The sequence below is a fragment of the Neopsephotus bourkii genome, unplaced genomic scaffold, assembly GCF_033783945.1.
Source record: "Neopsephotus bourkii isolate Nb327-2 ecotype Australia unplaced genomic scaffold, CSIRO-AGI_Nbou_v1 NB_1363, whole genome shotgun sequence".
Lineage (NCBI taxonomy): Eukaryota > Metazoa > Chordata > Aves > Psittaciformes > Psittacidae > Neopsephotus > Neopsephotus bourkii.
This window is the reverse complement of record NW_026901842.1, coordinates 105,373-125,435: the sequence shown is the minus strand read 5'-3', so window position 1 is coordinate 125,435 and position 20,063 is coordinate 105,373. Positions and strand designations below refer to the sequence as shown.

At 48.0% G+C, this 20,063-nt stretch overlaps 1 protein-coding gene across 6 annotated transcripts in view; it reads left to right on the top strand.

Moving 5' to 3' along the window:
• Positions 1-20,063, top strand: part of STX8 (syntaxin 8) — a 104,576-nt gene that overhangs the window by 27,864 nt on the left and 56,649 nt on the right. Inside the window, exon 1 of one of the 6 annotated variants that reach the window (XM_061366873.1) lies at positions 10,095-10,999. The exons of the other annotated variants lie outside the window; for them this stretch is intronic. Coding sequence (XP_061222857.1) covers positions 10,843-10,999 — 157 coding nt within the window. The 5' untranslated portion in view covers positions 10,095-10,842. Of the gene's footprint in view, positions 1-10,094; positions 11,000-20,063 lie in introns of those variants that run through there. 6 annotated transcript variants of the gene reach the window in all.

Here is a 20,063-nt window from a genome sequence, read left to right as displayed (position 1 = left end):
TTGGAGGTAGAAATGGAGGAGGGTTGAGATCAGGGCAACCCTTCCTGTTGCCTGAAGGGGTTGCGCTTGATGTGCAGTGAAAGGTTCAAAGGTGTGTGCAGGAGCAGGAGAGAGCTGAGATGGATGCAGTGAGGAGGCTGATACCGTCTACAGCAGAAATACTGGGAAAATCCTTTCCACACTGGTGTTGAGGCTGCTCCAGCCCCACTCTCCTACTGAGCAGTCCTGAAACATGGATCTGTGTGTGGCATTTGCACTGCAGCTTCAGTTCTTTGCTGATCTGTTCTGCAATAAATAAACTTAACATATGGAATCACTTTGGTAATCAGCACCTCTCAGAACCAGAAAATGAACTGCAACGTCTTCCAGTGCTCTGCCTGTAGCAGGAACAGAAAGCAGGATAAAGCTGGTTGCGCTAAGTACTTGTGTGCAGATGGATCTCTGTTGTGCAGTGCTTGAATGGGAAATGTGGCTTTCTTGCTTGTTTAAATACTGCTTAGATATCTGTAAAATGTGCTGTGAGATCCAGCTGGGAAGTGGCAGGTGGCACTTGGCTCTGCTCAGATGTTGAAATCAGCCCCATGGCCACCCATTAGTATGGTGCGTGTCCATGGTTCACTGCAGCTGGGTGAAGGCAGAGATCAGAGGCTGGGGACAGGCACGTGCCCAAAGCTGCCTTTTAGTCGTAAACATAATTAATGTGACATAAACATGGGATTCTGTTACAGTGGCAGAGATCTTAAAGCATCCTGAAATTGTAGAATCATGGAATCAGCTGGGTTGGAAAAGACCTTTATCAACATCAAACACAACTGGGCAACCTGTGCCAGTGTCATAGTATGAACAGGCTGGCACCAGAGTGCTGGGGCACCACCAAGTCTCTTTGCTACATAGATCACATTGGTCTGAAATAACTCCAGTGGTGTTCGATATCAGCATCTTATTGGCAATGTTCTTCCAGAATCAAGTTTTGCTGAAGAACCCTGGCTTGAGTCCTCAGTCTTTAGTCTGAAACTTCTGAGGCCTTTTTAGGAGCTGAGAGTAGGAACTCCAGAGTTACCGGGGTCTGTGAGGAAGTGATGCATTTGGCCCTGGGAAAGAGAGGCCATGAGGTTCCTGGCTCTGAAGCAGGATGCTGACAGGTTGCCCTGGGCACCAGAGAAGTCAGGATTCTCCTGGGGAAGGTCCATCTCTTGGCGTCAGCAGGAATGCCAAAATGAATATTGGTTCTTCTATTGCCAAAGGAGTCTCTGGCAACTACTGCCAGGGATCTCGGCAGGTTTGGTCTGTTTGCGGCAGACCCTGTATAAAAATGAGATAATGCCTGGCAGAAAACTCCCCCAAATGGTTTTTTCTCTATAAATCTGACCTTTGTGAGGTCTCTCTGAAAGAGAACAGCAACATGAGACACCCAGCTACTGCTGGGAAAGCCATGCAGATCTTTGTCTTAGAACCTGACTGCAACCTGCAGTGCTCTGCAGCAGCACTGGGGAGAGGTGATCTGTGTCCAGTTCCTCCCTTTGCAGGGACTGGAGCAGTCTCACTTCTGGGGGTGGAGAGAAGAGTTTTGTTTCTTACTGGCTGTTTGTGAAGGGCACTTTTTTCTGTGTGTGTGATAGTAGGGAAAATGGTGATTTTGGGAAGGAACTTGGGATTGATTCATTTTACAACGTTGAAACTCTTCTAATGGCTTTTGTATTGCAGAAGGCATAGAACCTTAGAATCAAGTCTAGTATCTCTGCTGTAGCATATCCATGTGCTGCTGGAGGGGACAGATGCTGGCCTCTGGGGTGGTCCTTAGTTGGAGGGAAAGTCCACTATGACTTGGCTGAGCTCTGGAGCCTCCTTGAAGATGCTGTCATAGAGACCTATTTCTTTGTCCACTTCCCTTTCTGCAGCTAGCGTCTCCCTAAGCAAGCTTTGCCTCGGGCTTGCAGGGGTGAGTAGAACTTGACCTTTTTCCTGGGTTCACAGGCTGGGTAATGCAGAGTGTGTGGAGGGAAAGCAGGAGATGCCATCAGCATTGCAGCCAGGACAGTGTCACAGGGAGGGATGTTCCAAGCAGGGAGTCCAGGACAGTGCCCAAAGTGAGCTGGGGGACTGAGGTGGCTCCTCTTTGTCTTGGTGTGCTTTGCCTCTTGAGCTGCACCCCACCTGGGAGTTCCACTGCTGCAGCTCTGCTGGCAGGAGCTCTGCTACCTGCCGCTGCTTTGGAATATCGACATTTTGCATATCCCTGTGTTACCCAGTTTCCGTGCAGCAGGGTGTGGGTGTCACATTACTGTAATTGGGTTTTCAGTTTGGGTGGTTGTAGATAACATGGGGGTTTTGCCAAAGAAAATTAGCAATATGAATTGAACTCCAAAGTAGCCTTCCCAAACATGGTGTTTTATATGAATAGAAAAGGAGATAAGCTGGGAGAAAAGCTGCCTTCTGGTGGGGTTTAGTTTTACCTTTTATGTAATAGCACCCATTAGAAATAAGTATTTTCACTTGGAAATTATTATTAGGACCAAGCTGCCTCAGAGCACCATCCTGTGAGTGGAGAGAGAAGCCTGCGGCAGGGTACACATTCATGTGCTAATGATCATAGAGCTTGTGCCAATTTGGGCTGGATTATGTGTTTGCTGCTGCTGGTGCATCTGTGTGGCAGCTGGGGTCAGTGTTGACCACTTGGGTTTTTCCCACTGTTTCATAGTACTTCACTAATCATCAGTAATTGCAGCGGTGCTTCAGTTTGAATAGAGCCTATTTAGCTTAAGTGTAGGACTTGCCACTAGTTAAGCTGTTGTGACTTCGCTTCTTACAGAAAAGCTCTATTTGATGCTTTGTTACAATAGGAACTGGAACAGTTTTGCTGATGGGTAGTGTGGGCGGTGTGTTTTCAATGAAAGGAAAATCACTTTCATACTTGGAGACCACAGGACTTTAGTAAGGGAAGGTCTGAAGGTTTGTATGTAAAGTCAATGTGTTCCTCCTTCTTATGCCTCAGTGGTGAGTGCTTATTCTTAAAGCAGAGAGGTTGAACATGGACTGATGTTTAGCATGGAGGAGGTAGAAGAACACTGATAGGAGAGGTTCCTCGCACCCGGGTGTAGTGTTGATGGAAAATGACTTTTCGATAAATGACTCCCAGTGACCTCCTGTTCTTCCCACATTCGTTGTCTGATCCCTCCCCTCCAGTTCTGTTCTCCGCTTTCTGAAACTTGTTTTCAAGTCTGCTTGTGCTAGACCAGAACTAGAGACAACAGATTTAACCTGCTCATGGGTTTTCTGTACTGCTTCCCTCCAGGGCAGGCTGGGCAGCTGCAGGGTGTTGACTCAGCCTCCATTTGTTGAAGTCCAAGTCTCCCCATGTGTAGATACGGCAGGGCTGAGGTGGGGTGGGTAGCTCTAAGGTGCACAATAACATCTGTTAGGAGAGGTGCTTTGGTGCTGCTTGTCTGGTGGCAAGGAGAAGTTTGCTGGGACTTCTTCAAGTGCAGCACGTGGCAGCTGTTGGGCTTGCTGTGCCTCTGGGGTGCTGCTGATAGAAAGCAAGCTCATTTTCCTCGCTGTGGAGCCCCTTGTGTGATGAGGCACAAAGGACCTTTAGTCACCTGCAGGGCAGCAGAGCTGAAGGTGTGGAGGATGCTCTGGTTTGCAGGAGCTGCCTTTGGTCCCCTCCTCTGGGGCCTCCAGCCTTCTCTGGGAAAGGGGCACCTTGATGTTGGATTTTCCTTCTTTTTATTTTCCAAAACAGTATGATCAGGAATGCTGGGGGCAGGGGGTGGTGGGAGCTGGGGCTTCCCTTGCCCCTTCTCATCTCATGTTATGAATGTCTTGTACTTACTAATTCCATTATGGCTTTTTAGCAGTGCTAACAGTAGGTAAAGCCTGTGAGTGAAAAAAGGCTTAGGTAAAGCCTGTGAGTCACAAGTGTGGCACTGCTGCATCTGGCAGGCGACCACTGACCCCTGTGAGCAGCAGCTTTGCTGCTTGGCAGGTCCATAAACAGTCCTGGAGAAGCTGTGGGTGAGCTTTATGATGCTGATCACCTTCTCACCTGAAGGCTATTTTAAGAAACAGAAGGCAGATGAGAGACAGGAACATCTGAGCTGGGGACTGTTTCCACCATCCCTTCACAACTGAAAACGATTTTATCTCCCAGGCAAGGTGCTGGAGAAGGGAAACCAGTGTCTTTAACCTGCTTTGCACTGCCCTGTGTCAGTGTTCAGGATGGGATGCCTTGTGATCTGTTTCCCCATCTTGCAGTTACATGTTGAAGAGGCACATTTCAAACAAAGGGAACAAAGAGTTCCCTTATACTAGGAATGGAAATAAAACCTGTACCTGCTATATGCTTCCAAACAGGCTCCGTATCAAACTGCAGTTCATGTTGGAAGAGAATGACAAGAGAAGTTTTAAGTGGTGGAAGGTTACATCCCACAAAAGCAAACATAAGTTGAAAACAGAATAATCAAAGGTGATTTAAAAGAAATCTTACAACTTTATTATAAGTGCAAAGCAGATTTCTCACTCTGCTTTCTGTGGAATGGTTACAGTGCAACTGTGGTGGCATTTCACAGAATCCCGGACTGGTTTGTGTTTGAAGGGACCTTAAATCTCACCCAGCTCCAACCCCTGCCATGGGCAGGGACCCCTTCCACTGGAGCAGCTTGCTCCAAGCCCCTGTGTCCAACCTGGCCTTGAACACTGCCAGGGATGGGGCAGCCACAGCTTCTCTGGGCACCCTGTGCCAGCGCCTCAGCACCCTCACAGGGAAGAGCTTCTGCCTAAGAGCTCAGCTCAGTCTCCCCTCTGGCAGGTTCAAGCCATTCCCCTTGCCCTGTCCCTCCATCCCTTGTCCCAAGCCCCTCTCAGCTTTCCTGCAGCCCCTTTAGGCACTGGAGCTGCTCTAAGGTCTCCCCTTCAGGAGCCTTCTCTTCTCCAGGCTGACCCAGCCCAGCTCTCTCAGCCTGGCTCCAGCATCAGTGTCTCGCCACACTTGAACAGAACAAATTTCAACTAAAGTTTTCAAGGCTGAAGGATCTCCTTATAATAGACTGTCCTTGTAGGAAAGGTGATGTGCCAGCACATTAGGAACTGATCTCAACACAGCTGTGCCAAGCACTGTTGGCAGTAGGGCTCACATTCTCACCAAGCCTCAACTTCCATCTGCTGTTGCTCTTAGTGTGGTGCTCATTCACTTAATCAGTAGATACGAGTTAGTAAATATTGGCTGGCTGTTCACGGGACTGGTGGCACTTGGTCTGTCACAGCAATCCTATGCAGTGGTTCAGAGGGGTGGATGACTTCAGTGCTTGCTGACACAAGTCACATGCAGTCTGCTTTTGGATCTGTTTTAGGGATTGGAAGACTCTCTTCTGGAAAAAAGAGGGAGGAGTGGGGGAAGAGAAATCCGACAATTTAATGTTTCCGTGTTCCTTGTGCCTGTGCCCATATCCTAAACATGAAAAATATCCGTAAGTTTCCCTTTGGCCCTGGGGGAGTTAAAAGGAGTCTCCAGCTGGATTAATGAAAGCTTGTTGAGCAGATGAGTGGTGTCATGGGCTTGTGGCAATCTCGCTAGAGCACAAGTGGTGTGCTTAGAGTGAACAGCCGTTTCATGCACACTTAAACTGTTCTGAACCATCACCCTCCCCAGTAATTCTTCATCCTTTCCATGTGGGAGAGAAGCACAGAATAAACCATTTAAAGAGGAGAGTTAGGAATCAAAAGGTACGTTTTATCCCTTGTCAAAAGATGACACTGCTTTTCTTCTTGCTTTTAAATATTGCCTGAAATAATGCACATATGTTATTTCCAAGGTGGTTTTGAAGCATGGGGTCAGCAAACGGCTACAGGTTTGATGGTCCTGTAGTCCTGTGCCTGTCAGGGATGCTGTTGCAGAGGACCTCAGCAGGTCAAGCACATCTGATACTTGGTAGTGAAGAGCCTCTCCCCTCTGGTCTTACCCTGGGAGCGCAGGGTACCTGCCTCCTGGGTCTCTTTCTCCATCCCAGTGATAAGATACACTTGATAGACCTGGGGTGTGTTTGGCAAGGCACTGAGCTGAACTTCAAGGAAGTGTTCAAGGCCAGGTTTGACACAGGGGCTTGGAGCAAGCTGCTCTAATGGAAGGTGTCCCTGCCTGTGGCAGGGGTTGGAATTGGATGAGCTTTAAGGTCCCTTCCAACCCAAACCAGTCTGGGATTCTGTGAAGCTCTGGCATCGCTGTAATGCTTGTGTCTCTCCCTAATGCTGTGGCTCAGCCCCTTCAGAAGTGTGACTCTGCTCATTGGGATTCCCTTGCTCCTGAAATGGCCCTGACTGTTTTAATTTTTCCCTTGAGTTACTTCTGCCTGTCACCAATGGATTCTTCTCCAATGAGAAAATGCAGTAAACAAGGGAAGGAGTAACATTCTGCACCCATGTCTTCTCATTTGAACACCTCAGTTCAGTATGACTCTAGTCATGGGGAATAACTCAGTGGGCAGGAGATGTGTAGCCTGTAGTGGCCTGGCTGTGGCCATCCTGAAACTGCTCTGTGCTTGGCATGAGGTTACCAAGTGGTGAGGTTACCAAGGGCAGTGTTTGACCCTGTGTGGCTCCACTCAGTGTTCTCACCACACTGTTTCTCTTGCATTTATCTAATTTATTTTAGTTATCTCCCTGCTTATGCTTCCTTTCCTCAGTAAGCAAGAGGGAAGTTGGTATCTTGATTTTCACAGGAAATGAGTTTCCTTCTTGGCATTTATGTAGTTTCTAGGATTAATAAAATACACCTATATAATCTCCAAATTTGGAAAATGAGAGAAGAAACGTCCTGTGTAGGTTTCTGCGTTTAGTATCACAGAATCACAGACTGGTTTGGGTTGAAAGGGACCTTAAAGCTCATGTAATTCCAACCTCTTGCCGTGGGCAGGGACATCCCTTCTTAGCAAACAGCTCTTATTCTTGGGTTTGCTGAATTTGTTGAAGTTGCTGAAGTATTAACTTCAGGGCAAGAATAATACATGCCTCTCTGCCAACTCTGCAGAGGCAGGAGTTGCCCATGCAGCCTGTGAGCCCAGGCTCCAGAACCTGCTGTGGTCCTGCAGCACCAAGCATGGTACCGGCATCCATCAGTCTGTGATGCGTTCAGGTCAGGCAGGTTCTCGCAGGGATATGGAGCCCTGGATGGTCTGGAAGAGCCATCGAGGTGAATTCTTTCCCGAGTCCTCTCCATACGCACAGGAAGGGGAGTCTGCGTGCGCTGAGCAGGCGGTAACCTGGAAGCGGGGCCAGCGGCTCACGGCACGCTGCATTCCTTCAGCTATTCCCAATGGGCGCTCTGCAGGATGATGGATATTTCAGCATCTTTGTTCTTTGTTTTCCTTCTAACACTGGTGGAGTTTAAATCACTAGAAGGAGAGGGCTTGACACTTCTCCAGTTACACAAACAAGTGGTACTGCACTAGCCGAAGCGTGTTTTCAGGAGAGGCAAACAGATACCTCAGATGCCGTTCTTTGGGAAAGGTCTTTCTCTCAGTCATGGCTGTGACATGGATGTTAAGCTTGTAGTTATTGCAAAAATCAGGATGTTACTGCAGAACCTGGGATGCTTTCCAGTAACAGCCCAACAAAGAGCTTATCACCTAGTAGTGTTTGGGCCTAGATCCTGAATAAAATATACTGTGTATTGTCAGACGCTTAACTAAAAGAAAATAGAAGACGTTGGCTTACCTCTTCCCTTCTGCTGGTTTGTTCCCTTAAAATAATAGTTCTCAAGGAAATATTAATTCGTTCCAGCTTCTATGGAACAACCCCCGTCCTCCAAACCTCAACAAGGAAAAATACGACTGCGTAGGTGCAGCTTCACCAAAGCAGGAGATATCAAATTGCACATTAATTTCTGATTCTCAGCAGTAGCCTGTGGCTTTAGAGAAATCCAAGCTGTGGTATCAAAGGTGCTCTCTCCTATAGACTTAGGAACAACTCCACTCCTGGCTGCTGTTGAATAGTTGCGGTCTGGTGGTTGGAACTTGGGACTTGCATTCTTGGCTTGTCCTGGGGCTCGCTGTATGTCTTTGTGCAGGACTCTCTACCTTTCTCTTTGCTTCTTGACCCCCCCCCAAAAAGGTACTTCCCCTGTTATGGTGCTTGTGAACCTTAGCTGGTTCTCTGGCAACTTAGCAACTTCTCTGGCAGTTAGTTTGCCAAGGGTCTGTGGGATTCTTTGGAATGCCATGAGATAACCTCCTGTGCCTGATCCGTCAGATTTTCTTCAGCGTGGTTCAGATCGTTGTCTGATGATTGCAGAGTTCCTAAAGTGTGGCTGTGAGGCTGAAGCCCTGAGTTTGTCTTTGTCCGGTCCTGAGCTTGTCCCAAATCTGCCCAAATCCTTGCTGGTTTGATGGGGAGAAAACCAGTGTACCATGGAGCAGGTGACAAGTGTGCTTGGGGCCACCATGGCAGCTGGAGTCACTGTGCCGGGAGACAGCGTCGTCAGAAAATGACTCTTAATTTTCAGATTCTCGTTCCAGAAGAATGAATTGGAGCAGAATAGGCCCAGAGAAGTGAGGGCTGTGGAGGTCAATGGCAGGGCTGTGTAGTCTGGCCAGATGTGGATGGTTAGGAGATAGGGTTCGCTTTCTGTTCGTGTTTTGGCAGTAAAATACTGGGGAGGGAAAAAACTATTGAAGGTGGAGAAGGATACTGGTTTAAGCATAAATTGGAATAAACTGACCATAAATAGGACAGACAAGAAAATTACTTTTTTTTTTTTTTATTATTTTTCCTCCCCCCGAGCTCATAGGAAATTCCAGGGTAAAGAAAGGGGCTAAAAAATTACCTGCTTTTAAGGTGGAGTCCATTTTACTGAAGAGTTTGGACTTGATAGGAAGGGAACTGGCCAAGTTGTTCTAGGATTTTTATCTGAGAATGTTCTGTTATTTCAGAGTAATGAAACCAGCTCAACCATGTTTAAAACTTGGGTCTTAAATGTATAATACAGTAACAAGGAGAAACTGGCTGCATTTGGAGTGGCAAACCCGTGTATCAGTTCTTCTAATTCATTCTGTCAAAAAATCTCTATATTTTAGAAAGGCCACTGGATTGAGTGATATGTAAAGATGCAGCCAGGGAATAAACCTGCAGCCTAGGCAGCCATGGAGAGATCTGCAGTCTCCTTATAGGCACTGGGGGAGGGAAGGAGGTTACCATTAATAATTTTTAACCTACATGAGCATGCATTATGCTGCTAATTTTTTCCTGCTGCTGAATTAATGTCAATGTTGAAAGTCTAAACAGTTCCCTGAATGAAACCGTGTTTGGTTTGCCTTGTCCTATGGATTAACAAATCTGATTGCTGTATTTAAATCTAATACCCCCCAAAATTCCCTACATGAATGATTCCCGGCGAGGCCACAGGCAGATGTAATTATCTATGAAAACTAAGGACTCATGGCCTTGGGATAGTTTTCTCTGCAGCTGCCTCCAATTAATACGTCCATCAATTCTGAGAGTAGCAGGGTTGTAATGGCTGAGTGTAGGTACCGCTGTGTTGCTGGTCTCTGCAGTCCCTTCAGCAGCCCCTTCACCCTGAGGAATGAGGAATTCTTCTTGGGTTGTATTTTTGCAAGATGAAAAGCAGTGAGGATGTGTTTGGAAAATCCTCAGGTGATGGAGTGGTGTTTGCTTTCACTGCATCCCTTTCACAATTTCCTAAACCGGAAGCCCTTACAGAAACAGTTTTGGTGAGGATTTAGAACTTTTCCATGCTAATTTTGTCTTTCAGTATTCTTAGCTGGGATCAGGGTGTTCACGTGGGAGGCTTTTGCTAAGCAGCAATTCTCCCATGTAAATCAAGTCCTAGTTTGCTCAGGGTAGCACTTGGGTAGCTAAAGGAGTGGGTAAAGGAGTTCTTCTGCTCCCCAGTTAAGTGGCAGAAGATGTTGAGTCTTTAACAAATAACTCAAAGATCCTGTAAACAGCTGAATGAAGAGTTAAGTGTATGAAAGGCAACTTCCAAATGCTTGCAGAGGAGAGACTTTCTTGGTACCCCAGTGGCCCTGCATCAGCTGGTCCTCATTGCCCCTCCAGTGAGTCAGTCTGTTCTGCAATCTTGGCAATCAGAAAAAACAAACACAGGCTTGGTGCAGAACAGATGAGAGCAGCCCTGAGGAGAAGGACTTGAGCTGATGAGAAGGTCCCCATGACCCAGCCATGTGTGCTGGCATCCCAGAACCCCCCTGTGTGCTGGGCTGCACCCCCAGAGCATGAGCAGCAGCTCAGGGAGGGGATTCTCACCCTCTACTGCACTCTGGGGAGAGCCCCCCTGCAGTCCTGGTCCATCAGAAGCTGGGGGTGCCCCATCCCTGGCAGTGTGCAAGGCCCTTCCAACCCAAACCAGCGTGTGATTCTGTAAGACCATGGCCACAGGGCATCTTTTCCCATGACATGATCCCCGATCAGAGTTGAGAGGTGCCTGTGGGACATGAAATGCTGCGTAAAGGTGTCTTGGTTGTGAATGTGTGTGGGAGGAAAGGAGATGTATGTGCCTTGCTCTCCTGACCCGCAGGAAGAGACCAGCAGCCTTTGTGAGCTTTTGCTAGCTGACCGTGTCCCAGCGAGGGTATTTGTTGTCGCAGTGAGCCTGACTCATTTGAAGTGGTTACCCCTCCTGGAGAAGAGCTGGCTGCTTCCTTGTACAAATTGATCTCCTGCTGGGAATCGAGTCGTTCCACCTCAGGCTCACAATAACATTGGCTCTTTCCCGCATTGTTTGACTGCTAGGGACATACTGATATGATCTCCTGCAAGGAGAGGCTTGGTTGAAATACGGATTAAGAGGGAAACCGAGCAGATTGCAGGGTATTAATGACTTGTTCGCATTCCTGGGGCAGTAGGCAGGAGAAAAGAAGTCAGGCTGCTGTGATTGCAGAAGAATGTTTGCTTTGTGATCCTGATGTCTGCTCGGGGCTGCTGCAGGGACCCGGTCACAGCGAAGCGCGGGGCTGTGGGCACGGCACGGGAGGTACGAGGCATCTGCTGCTTTCTGGACACCTGTAATTGCAATTAGCAGCAATAAACCAAAAAGCCACTGGGGCTGGAGGAAAAGGGGGGAGCTCAAGTGAGTGTGACAGTGAGAGGTGAACGTGTGTGGTGTGGCCTATCCCTGCATACGGGGATCATTGTAAAAATACCGGTGCTAATTTTCGGTCTGTCTCGATGATCAAAGCCAGGCGATACAGGATTTTCCTGTGGACTTAGTGGGACTTCCTATGAAAGGGCTGCGTGCCGTTTGTTTATGGAAGTGCAAAGCTGCACAATTACAAAGAGCAGGGCTTTACAGAAGAGCTGCAAGTTTTGCTTTTCCCAGTGAGAGTGTGATGGAAGATACACGGACAGTGTGACCTCAAAAACAGCGTTAGTCACCGTGTTCGGAAAGTGAGAGGGTTTGTTGTGCCACCTGTACTGCACTGAGTTTTCTTGGCTATTTTAATAGCTAATTAATCTTGATTTGCTTGGATTTAAGAGGTTTTTTTTCTCTTTTGGCACATATGTGCAACCTATTATATCATAAATCCCACACATTTCAGCAAATGTCATCGTGATTGTTCCCTACAGCACAGCATACTACTAGTAAAACATTCAAGGTCAGGAACTTGGATTCTTTAACCACTGTATTCATGGAAGCCAATTTATTGTTCTGTCGCAGTAGAAAAGGGTAATTTCTTTTGGACCTATATCATATTGGCAGCCAATCTAGAGAGGTCACAACTGCCTTAACGCTGTAGGTTTTGTGGGTGTATTAATCTGTCTCAATAAATTAACCGTTGCACCCCACTGGTGCCACACGGGCCATTTCTCAGTATTTAGTGCTTTTATCTTCCTCTAGAAGTGTGAATTATTTTTGTGCACTCACTGTTTGACCTGTTTGTTGTATCCTGAAGTTGATGGAAGTATTCCTTGTACTTCTTTCTTCTGTCTGTTGGAGGGTGTAAAGCAGTTTGCCTGGGGCTGGAGGAAGTGGCCGTCATATCAGATAATCCTGATATGGTGAATTGGGGCCTGGGTGGCTTTTCCTGTGGCTATTTGTGCTGTGAAAGCTGAATCAAACTTTGCAACTCAAAGTCCTAAAGAGTGAACGAGGTCCGTGGTGACTCGGAAGAGCCATTAGCATGGCTGCGGTGTGGGATGTTTCTTGTTTTTCAGTGCTGCTTAATTAATGCTTACTAGCTCTTACACAGTGTCTGACCTTTTCCCTGGGTTGTTTTGATGGGCCTGTGAATGAGATGTCAGAATGGGAATGTAAATTAAAACATCTTGCAGAAGAATGACTTTCCTGCTCTTTTCCAAAAGGAAAAGACTCTAAAAACTACAAATGAAAGAGGCAGACTGCTCTTAGTTTGCCCTCTCTGCAATACTTTTATTCCCTATTTTTTCTTGCTTTAGTCTTCATATTCTATTTTTCCACACATCCCTAGCAGTGGGGTTGTGTTGTTTCTCCATGGTCCTTCTCTGGGCTGGCTCCTGGTCAGGGAGCCCAGGAGGGGCCGTGCCTGCTTCAGAAGCCTCTGAGCAGTCTTGTGGAAGAGTTGGCTTTTTTGGAAGGCATCTTTAGCCCTCTATAGCGAAATGTTCCCTATGGCCGTCACACCCTTCCCAGGTGAAACAGAGCTTATTTAAAATGTTTTGTTAAGACTATCAGGTGGTTTAATGGAACTGATGTGGGTGTTCTAGTTCACAAATCTCTGCTAAGTTACGAGTTCAGAAGCTCTTTATTTCCTTTTGCAGAAAACTTTGGAGTGGTTTTAATTCCTCGCATTCTGTATCAGGTTTTTCACATACTTGGTGCTGATAGGACTTGGGGGTGTTGGGTGAGGAGAAGCTCCCCATAACCTGGCTTCAGTGAGCCCTTAAGCCCAGAGCCCTCCCCGTGTGCTGGGCTGCACCCCCAGAGCGTGAGCAGCAGCTCAGGGAGGGGATCCTGCCCCTCTGCTGTGCTCTGGGGACACCCCCCCTGCAGCCCTGATCCAGCTCTGGGGCAGCAGCACAGGAGGGACCTGGAGCTGTTGGAGCGAGGCCAGAGGAGGCCATGGAGATGCTGCACTGGGGTCTGGTCCCTGTGCTGTCCCAGCTGAGTGCTGTCCCTGGCATTCCCGTAACACCGCATGGGACACAGCACTGAACCTCTGGAGTCAGTCAGGGAAGGCACCAGCTCCAAAGGAAAGCATGAGCTTGGTTTAGCTGTATCACACTTGCATGGGAGTGCTGCTTCTTGCTCTGCCCTAGTTAATGAATCTAAATCATTTCAGTCGCTTCATGTGGCTGCTGCTGAGCTGTGTGGCACTGGTAATGGACATGGCAGTCAGTGCTGCTGGTCATATCAGTCAGCGTTCTGCATCACAGGCACATACAGAGCAGACATTGCCAGTGAATCACTGCAATGTTCTTCTAACACCGTTCTTTTGGTGCTTGAATGCAGCAGTGACAAAACGTACCAGGAGGAGAACTGTGCAGAGCGAGCTGCTCTGTAAGAGGGTGTTCCCTGCCCTTGCTTGATGTGCCCTGCTCTGGCCCTAGGTGGGAAGCCACATGGAACACCCGGAAGAACTGAGCCCACTGCTGAACCTCCAAACCAAGACTGACCTAGAAGAATACCACGAGTCCTTGGCAATAAGCACAGCATAATGCTGGCAGCAGCTCATTCATTTTCTGTTCACTAGTTCTGGGACAGTTGGCATTGGCCAGAAAAAGGGGCAGGATGGGCACCATTGCTGCCCCAACACCAGCTCTCCTTATAGATCAGTTCTGCAGCCACATCCTCCTTCCATCCTCTGGAGCAAAACTCTGTTCCATGGAAATAAGCACTTTAGCAATACTGCCACTGGGGTGGGATGAGTTTGGCTGCGGTATGAGAGTAGCTTTAGATTAGATCTCAGGCAGAAGCTCTTCCCTGTGAGGGTGCTGAGGCGCTGGCACAGGGTGCCCAGAGAAGCTGTGGCTGCCCCATCCCTGGCAGTGCTCAAGGCCAGGTTGGACACAGGGGCTTGGAGCAAGCTGCTCCAGTGGAAGGGGTCCCTGCCTGTGGCAGGGGTTGGAGCTGGAGGAGCTTTAAGGTCCCTTCAACCCAAACCATTCCGTAATTCATTCTGTGAAAGCAAGTACATGAAGATCTTTTCTATCCCTGTTTTCAATCAGGAGGTGAGGCAGAGATCAGCTAAGGAATAAATACTACCCCAGATGAAACTTAATCTGTTTTTAAAGAACTCCGTCCCACTGAAATGGAGCTTTATTTTTTCCCCTTTTTTTTAACAGTCCTACCCTGAAAAGTGTCTCCTGGGGTTTGTCTCATCCTCACTTAGCTATGTTGAGGTGGTTTTATTCCGAGTTTCTGGAAGCTCCGTGGTTTTCCCTGTTACGCATTTTAGTTCGGAATGCCCTGGGAGCCTTTCCTTTGCTGCATCTCCAGAGTGCTCCACAGGGAAAAATTTAAAAGCTAACATGTAAGCTTTCCATAATTTACTGTGAGAGTAATTGGGTTTATACAGCAGTTCATAAACCTTTAGCTGGTAAAAATCAAAGTACCTTAATCTGAAAAGCAGATGGGGGGGGTTGTCAGGTTGAAGGCTTATAGAGTTTTCAAAGACAAATTGTTTAATTCCATCACTGGCTAGGAAAATAAATAGTTCTGCTGCTCGATTGAAAACAGAAACATCTTAGAAATGAGACTTTGCTGGCTTTCAAGCATTGTTAGTTAGACAACAAAGAAATCAAAAGAAACTTGGTGGAAAGATGTGATGGGGTTCTGGTTTATGAGAAATGAAAGGCAAAAGCTTCTAAATCACGTTTTACTATTCTTAGTGAATTTTCAAGTGCTTTTCCTCTCCTTTCAGGGCCTGACACTCTGTACAAGGCGTCTGTTCCATGTGAATCGGCGATGCATGTGATGTCTATAGGTCATTTCCTTCCCTCAGGAGGGGTGGCAGGACTGGCCATAGTCTCTGCCTGAAGACCAGAGCAGCGAGCGTGAGGCACTCTAAAATCCCACTTTTCAATACAGCGAAGCTGTTTGCAGCAGATTGAAAGCTGGGAGCCATGCCTTGCCTGTGTAATGAAGGCTGCATTTGTACCCCCATAGTAATGCTACTCACAGGCCAATCAGTAGTATCTAGCCAGCACATCCCCTGCAAGTGATGGTCTTGCTTTAGTTGGGCTAGCGGACTGATGAGATCACCTCTAATTTGTGTATCAAGCTGGTTGTATCGCATCGGTCAAGAAAAAAGAAGGGAGGGGGGAAAATCCCACACACAAAACAACAAAACCCTCTTTATTTTTTTTCTTGCTGGACTTCAAAAGCTCACATTGAGAACAGGGGCTCTGCCCTGTGAGGGCGATGGGTTTCACTTGGAGCCATTACCTCAGCCAGTAAACATCAGAAAATGAGCATTTGTTTTGGTGGTTGGATTTCATTTACTCCAGAGGTATGATGGGAGGTATGAGCAGAGCCATCGGTCTGTACAGGAGGAGATGCCTGGGAGAGGATTCTTGTGCTGAGCCATCCTGGTCACTGATTTGGAGCTTTAATCACAAAATCATGAATGGTTTGTGTTGAAGGGACCTTAAAGCTCCTCCAGCTCCAACCCCTGCCATGGGCAGGGACCCCTTCCACTGGAGCAGCTTGCTCCAAGCCCCTGTGTCCAACCTGGCCTTGAACACTGCCAGGGATGGGGCAGCCACAGCTTCTCTGGGCACCCTGTGCCAGCGCCTCAGCACCCTCACAGGGAAGAGCTTCTGCCTAAGAGCTCAGCTCAGTCTCCCTTCTGGCAGGTTAAAGCTGTTCCCCTTGGCCTGTCCCTACAGGCCCTTGTCCCAAGCCCCTCTCCAGGTTTCTTGTTGGCCCCTTTAGGTGCTAGGAATACCACCTAACGGTGGTCATTGCTGTGTGAGTGTGCTAGCCTCCCTGCAGCCTGTCTTACTGGCTTGGCGGGCTTCCTTGTAGCTGCTTTGACTCTGAGCTGCAGCTGTGCAGTGCTCTATAGCGGATGTAGAAACATAAGCCCATGATGCTGTTAGCACCCTTTGGGCAAGTTCTTACCTTGTTTATTGTCCTTTGCCTGTTCTAACACTTTTCACTCTCTTTGAAGCATTGACTTGAACTTTTAGATAGCTGCTTCTGAACTGCAGGCTGGAGCAGACACTCTTCTATCAATCTCTTTTTTTCTCCACGTTGAGACCTGTGCCAGGAGTAAGCCCACATCTTTGGTGTCATGGGTAGTGAATGGGGTATCTGGATGGCAGCGGTGTTGTGCTAGCCTGTTTAATTATGCTGAGCACTTGGTATTGAGTGATGAAGGAGAAATGTGTTACTCTAACGAAAATGCCTGTCACAGAATATGGCAGTGTGTCTTGTTTCAGTGTGACAAAAACCAGGTGAGCAGAAACAGTCAGCCACAGCTGGAACAGTGATTAACAAACAGCCGAGCTGCTGGAGTCTGCGCTCTGAGCTGTGAAACCTGATAAGATGCGATCTGAACTCGCAATAAAAGGAATTTCCTTCAACTTGGTTTTAATCTTATAATAGTGTCTTTTGTTGAAAGGTTTGCAGATAGAAGACACCAGGTACCCTCCTGCATGCCCAGAGCAGGAACGCACATAGCCTGTTACAGCGGGATCACCTCCAGGGAAGGCAGGAGTCAGGTGCAGCGCCTCTTGTTTGTTCCATTGACCTCTTGTCCCCAAGGCCCTGGGGCAGTCAGACACGGATACACGTGTAGGTGTAGCCTGGAGCTTCCCAAGTCAGTGCACAAGAGATGGAGAGCAAGAGACAGGGAGCGCAGAGGGAAAAGCTGGTGGGTAATAGCACAGAAGTAATAGAGGAGGCTGTTTTGGTGGCCCAGGTTGCTGCTAGCACTAATGTGGGGAGGTGACAGTGCTCGTACAGTGTTTTTTCTTTGGGTATTAAGTTATAGGTATCAAGTACAGCAGAGCTCTGCTCTGGGGAGACCACCCTGCAGTTGTGCATTCAGGTCAACGGCCCCCAGTATGAGAGGGATGTGGAGCTGATGGAGCAAGTCCGGAGAAGGCCACGGAGATGCTGCAAGGGCTGGAGCAGCTCTGCTCTGGAGCCAGGCTGAGAGAGCTGGGCTGGGGCAGCCTGGAGAAGAGAAGGCTCCTGAAGGGGAGACCTTAGAGCAGCTCCAGTGCCTGAAGGGGCTGCAGGAAACCTGGAGAGGGGCTTGGGACAAGGGATGGAGGGACAGGCCAAGGGGAATGGCTTGAACCTGCCCGAGGGGAGACTGAGCTGAGCTCTTAGGCAGAAGCTCTTCCCTGTGAGGGTGCTGAGGCGCTGGCACAGGGTGCCCAGAGAAGCTGTGGCTGCCCTATCCCTGGCAGTGCTCAAGGCCAGGTTGGACACAGGGGCTTGGAGCAAGCTGCTCCAGTGGAAGGGGTCCCTGCCCGTGACAGGGGTTGGAGCTGGAGGAGCTTTAAGGTCCCTTCAAACCCAAACCAGTCTGGGATTCTATAATTCTATGATCATAGTAGATGTATCATGGAACGTATCGTAGTTTGGAGCAAAACTGTATGTGTTTTCGTGTTCGTTTAGGAACCAGACTGGAAAGACTCGATGCAGTTCTAGTAACTGTAGAAGTTAGCAAGCTGGCTTCATTACAGCTATGGTTGTTACAGGATAAGGGTATTTTTTGGCAGACTTCATGTGGCAGCAGAGCGTTGTGGTAATGCTTTTAATTTAACAGAAGAACTGGTTTGAGCTGATTGCAAAGAGTGTTTGTACAGTGTTTGGACGAAGTGAGAGGACTTGGCTGTGGTGTTCAGCAGCAAAGGTGGAGAGATGAACTCCTGCTTGGTGTTGCCTGAATCAGAAGAGACACCGTCAGGGAACCCGAGCTGAAAGAATGGAATGATCTTAAGAGCCTGTCACACAAAGCTATGCATTGTGTGGTTGGTAGGAAGAGAGATTTAATAAGGTACTTTAGTATAAACTATGAAAAGTAATTGAGTTAGACTGTGGAGTGTTTTGTGAAGTGAGCGCTGACAGAAGAGTCAGCCGGCCCCACCGCTGGTGCTTAGATGTCTTCTGTGAATCAGACAGTCCTTTCTCCAAGCTGCTCAAGAGCTCAAGTTGTTTCCAAAACTGCATTCTCTATAAGGGGAGAGGGGGGGGAATAATAGCAAAAGTGGCGTTCTTTTTAGCAGCTCACTTTTACATCTGAAAATTGGAATAAATGCATAGAGCAGTGATAAAAGATGCTACATGAGCACTTTTAGTACATTAGCTGAAGCACATCAGTAAGGTGCTGTTGTTCCGGGGTGCTGAGGAGATGCTGGGTTTTCTATTTGTATCGGTTGTACCATTCTCCACCTTTTTGCCGCTGATTCAGTTTTGTATCTGTGTTGCTGACATTTGGATTTCCATTGAAATCTGGCTGGAAGTACTTAAATCTTTGGAGCTGCTCACTTTCTATCTCACTGCTTGTGTCCCGCTCTGCAGGGCCAGAAGAGAGCCATCCGCAGTGGCTGTCCAAGGGAGCTCAGAGCTCAGCTCTCTCGCTGTTCCCAGTGACCGAGCATTACTCTCATGAGACATACCTGCAAACCCCAGCCTGCTCAGGAAACTGGGGGCTGGTTGTTGGAGAAGGTGCTAAATTCAACTGTGTAATCGGTGGTTGCTCACAAGTGGGCTCGTACACACCCGTTCCAGGTTACAGCCAGGCAAGGCTGGGCCATGGGCTGAGGGTGGCTTGCTCTGTCAGACAGCAGGATTCATTTCCAAAGTTGTCTTGGGGCTGCCTGCATTGTTCGGGCTTTTCATGTTGGCTTTTGTGCTGAACTGGTCTCGTCGTTAATGCTGAGTTTCGATTTCCATGACAAGTCCTCTTCTTGGAGATTTACAGCTCAGCTGCTTTCATTTGCCAGGCTAATGCTCTGGAATGCAGGTTGACAGTCCAGATGTGAAACCTTTCTTCTCAGAAAGAAAACAAGGGATTAAATGTGTTTTAAGAGGGTTTGAAAAAAATAATTCAAGATTGAGGCCCCAAACTCAACATCCGAAGCCCTGAAGTACTGCTGTTAGCTGGGGATGGGAAATCCAGAGACTTGAAATGTGTCACCTTTGGCCAGGCCACAGGTACCACTTGGCTTTCAGTGTACCTGTTACTGCCCTACCAAATGCTTCATAAGATGCTACAAAATGGTAAATAATGAAATGGTGTAGCTTCATGCAGTTAGTTGGGGTTAAAGAGTGTTTGGGGTATTGCTCCTGCTAAATGGGTAGTGAAGGGCGGACAACTGGGTGTTCACTTGGAAATGACTGTCTTTTCCTCATACTCCTTGTTATAAAGATAGAATCCCATGCTGGTTTGGGTTGGAAGGGACCTTAAAGCTCCTCCAGCTCCAACCCCTGCCACAGGCAGGGACCCCTTCCACTGGAGCAGCTTGCTCCAAGCCCCTGTGTCCAACCTGGCCTTGAGCACTGCCAGGGATGGGGCAGCCACAGCTTCTCTGGGCACCCTGTGCCAGCGCCTCAGCTCCCTCGCAGGGAAGAATAATAGCTGATGGTTTCTGGTTTGACAAGCTGACCCTCCCAGTTTCAGGAGGGGGCCTGTAAACAGGATTATCCTTATTTTTGGAGTGTGTGGAGGAAGGCCCAGCTGGAGCAGGTTGGCTCTTCACCATCTTCCCTGTTGCAGGGTGAAGGGCCTGACCGGAGTACGGGGCTTCTCTAAAGCATGTCTGAGTTGGAAGAGGACATAATACTAGTGTTTCATGTCCAAATCAATTTTTTTCAGAGGGAAACATAATGGCTTCAGCCAGGCCATTGAATCTAATCCTTTGTGCTCGTGGCGATTCATACAGTGCATCTATCAATTAATATCCATTTGGGGTTCAGAATTATCTGGGTTAGAAGTGATGGAGCAAGAGTTCATTGTCCTTTGAAAGAAAAGATAGAAACATCTATGGCTCTCTCCTGCCCATATGGAAGGAGCAGACCTTAGGAGCCTGTACTACAGATGTCTTCACTTGGGAGGCTCGGAGTTGAGTTTTAAAAAGGGCAGATCTTATAGGGCAGGTCT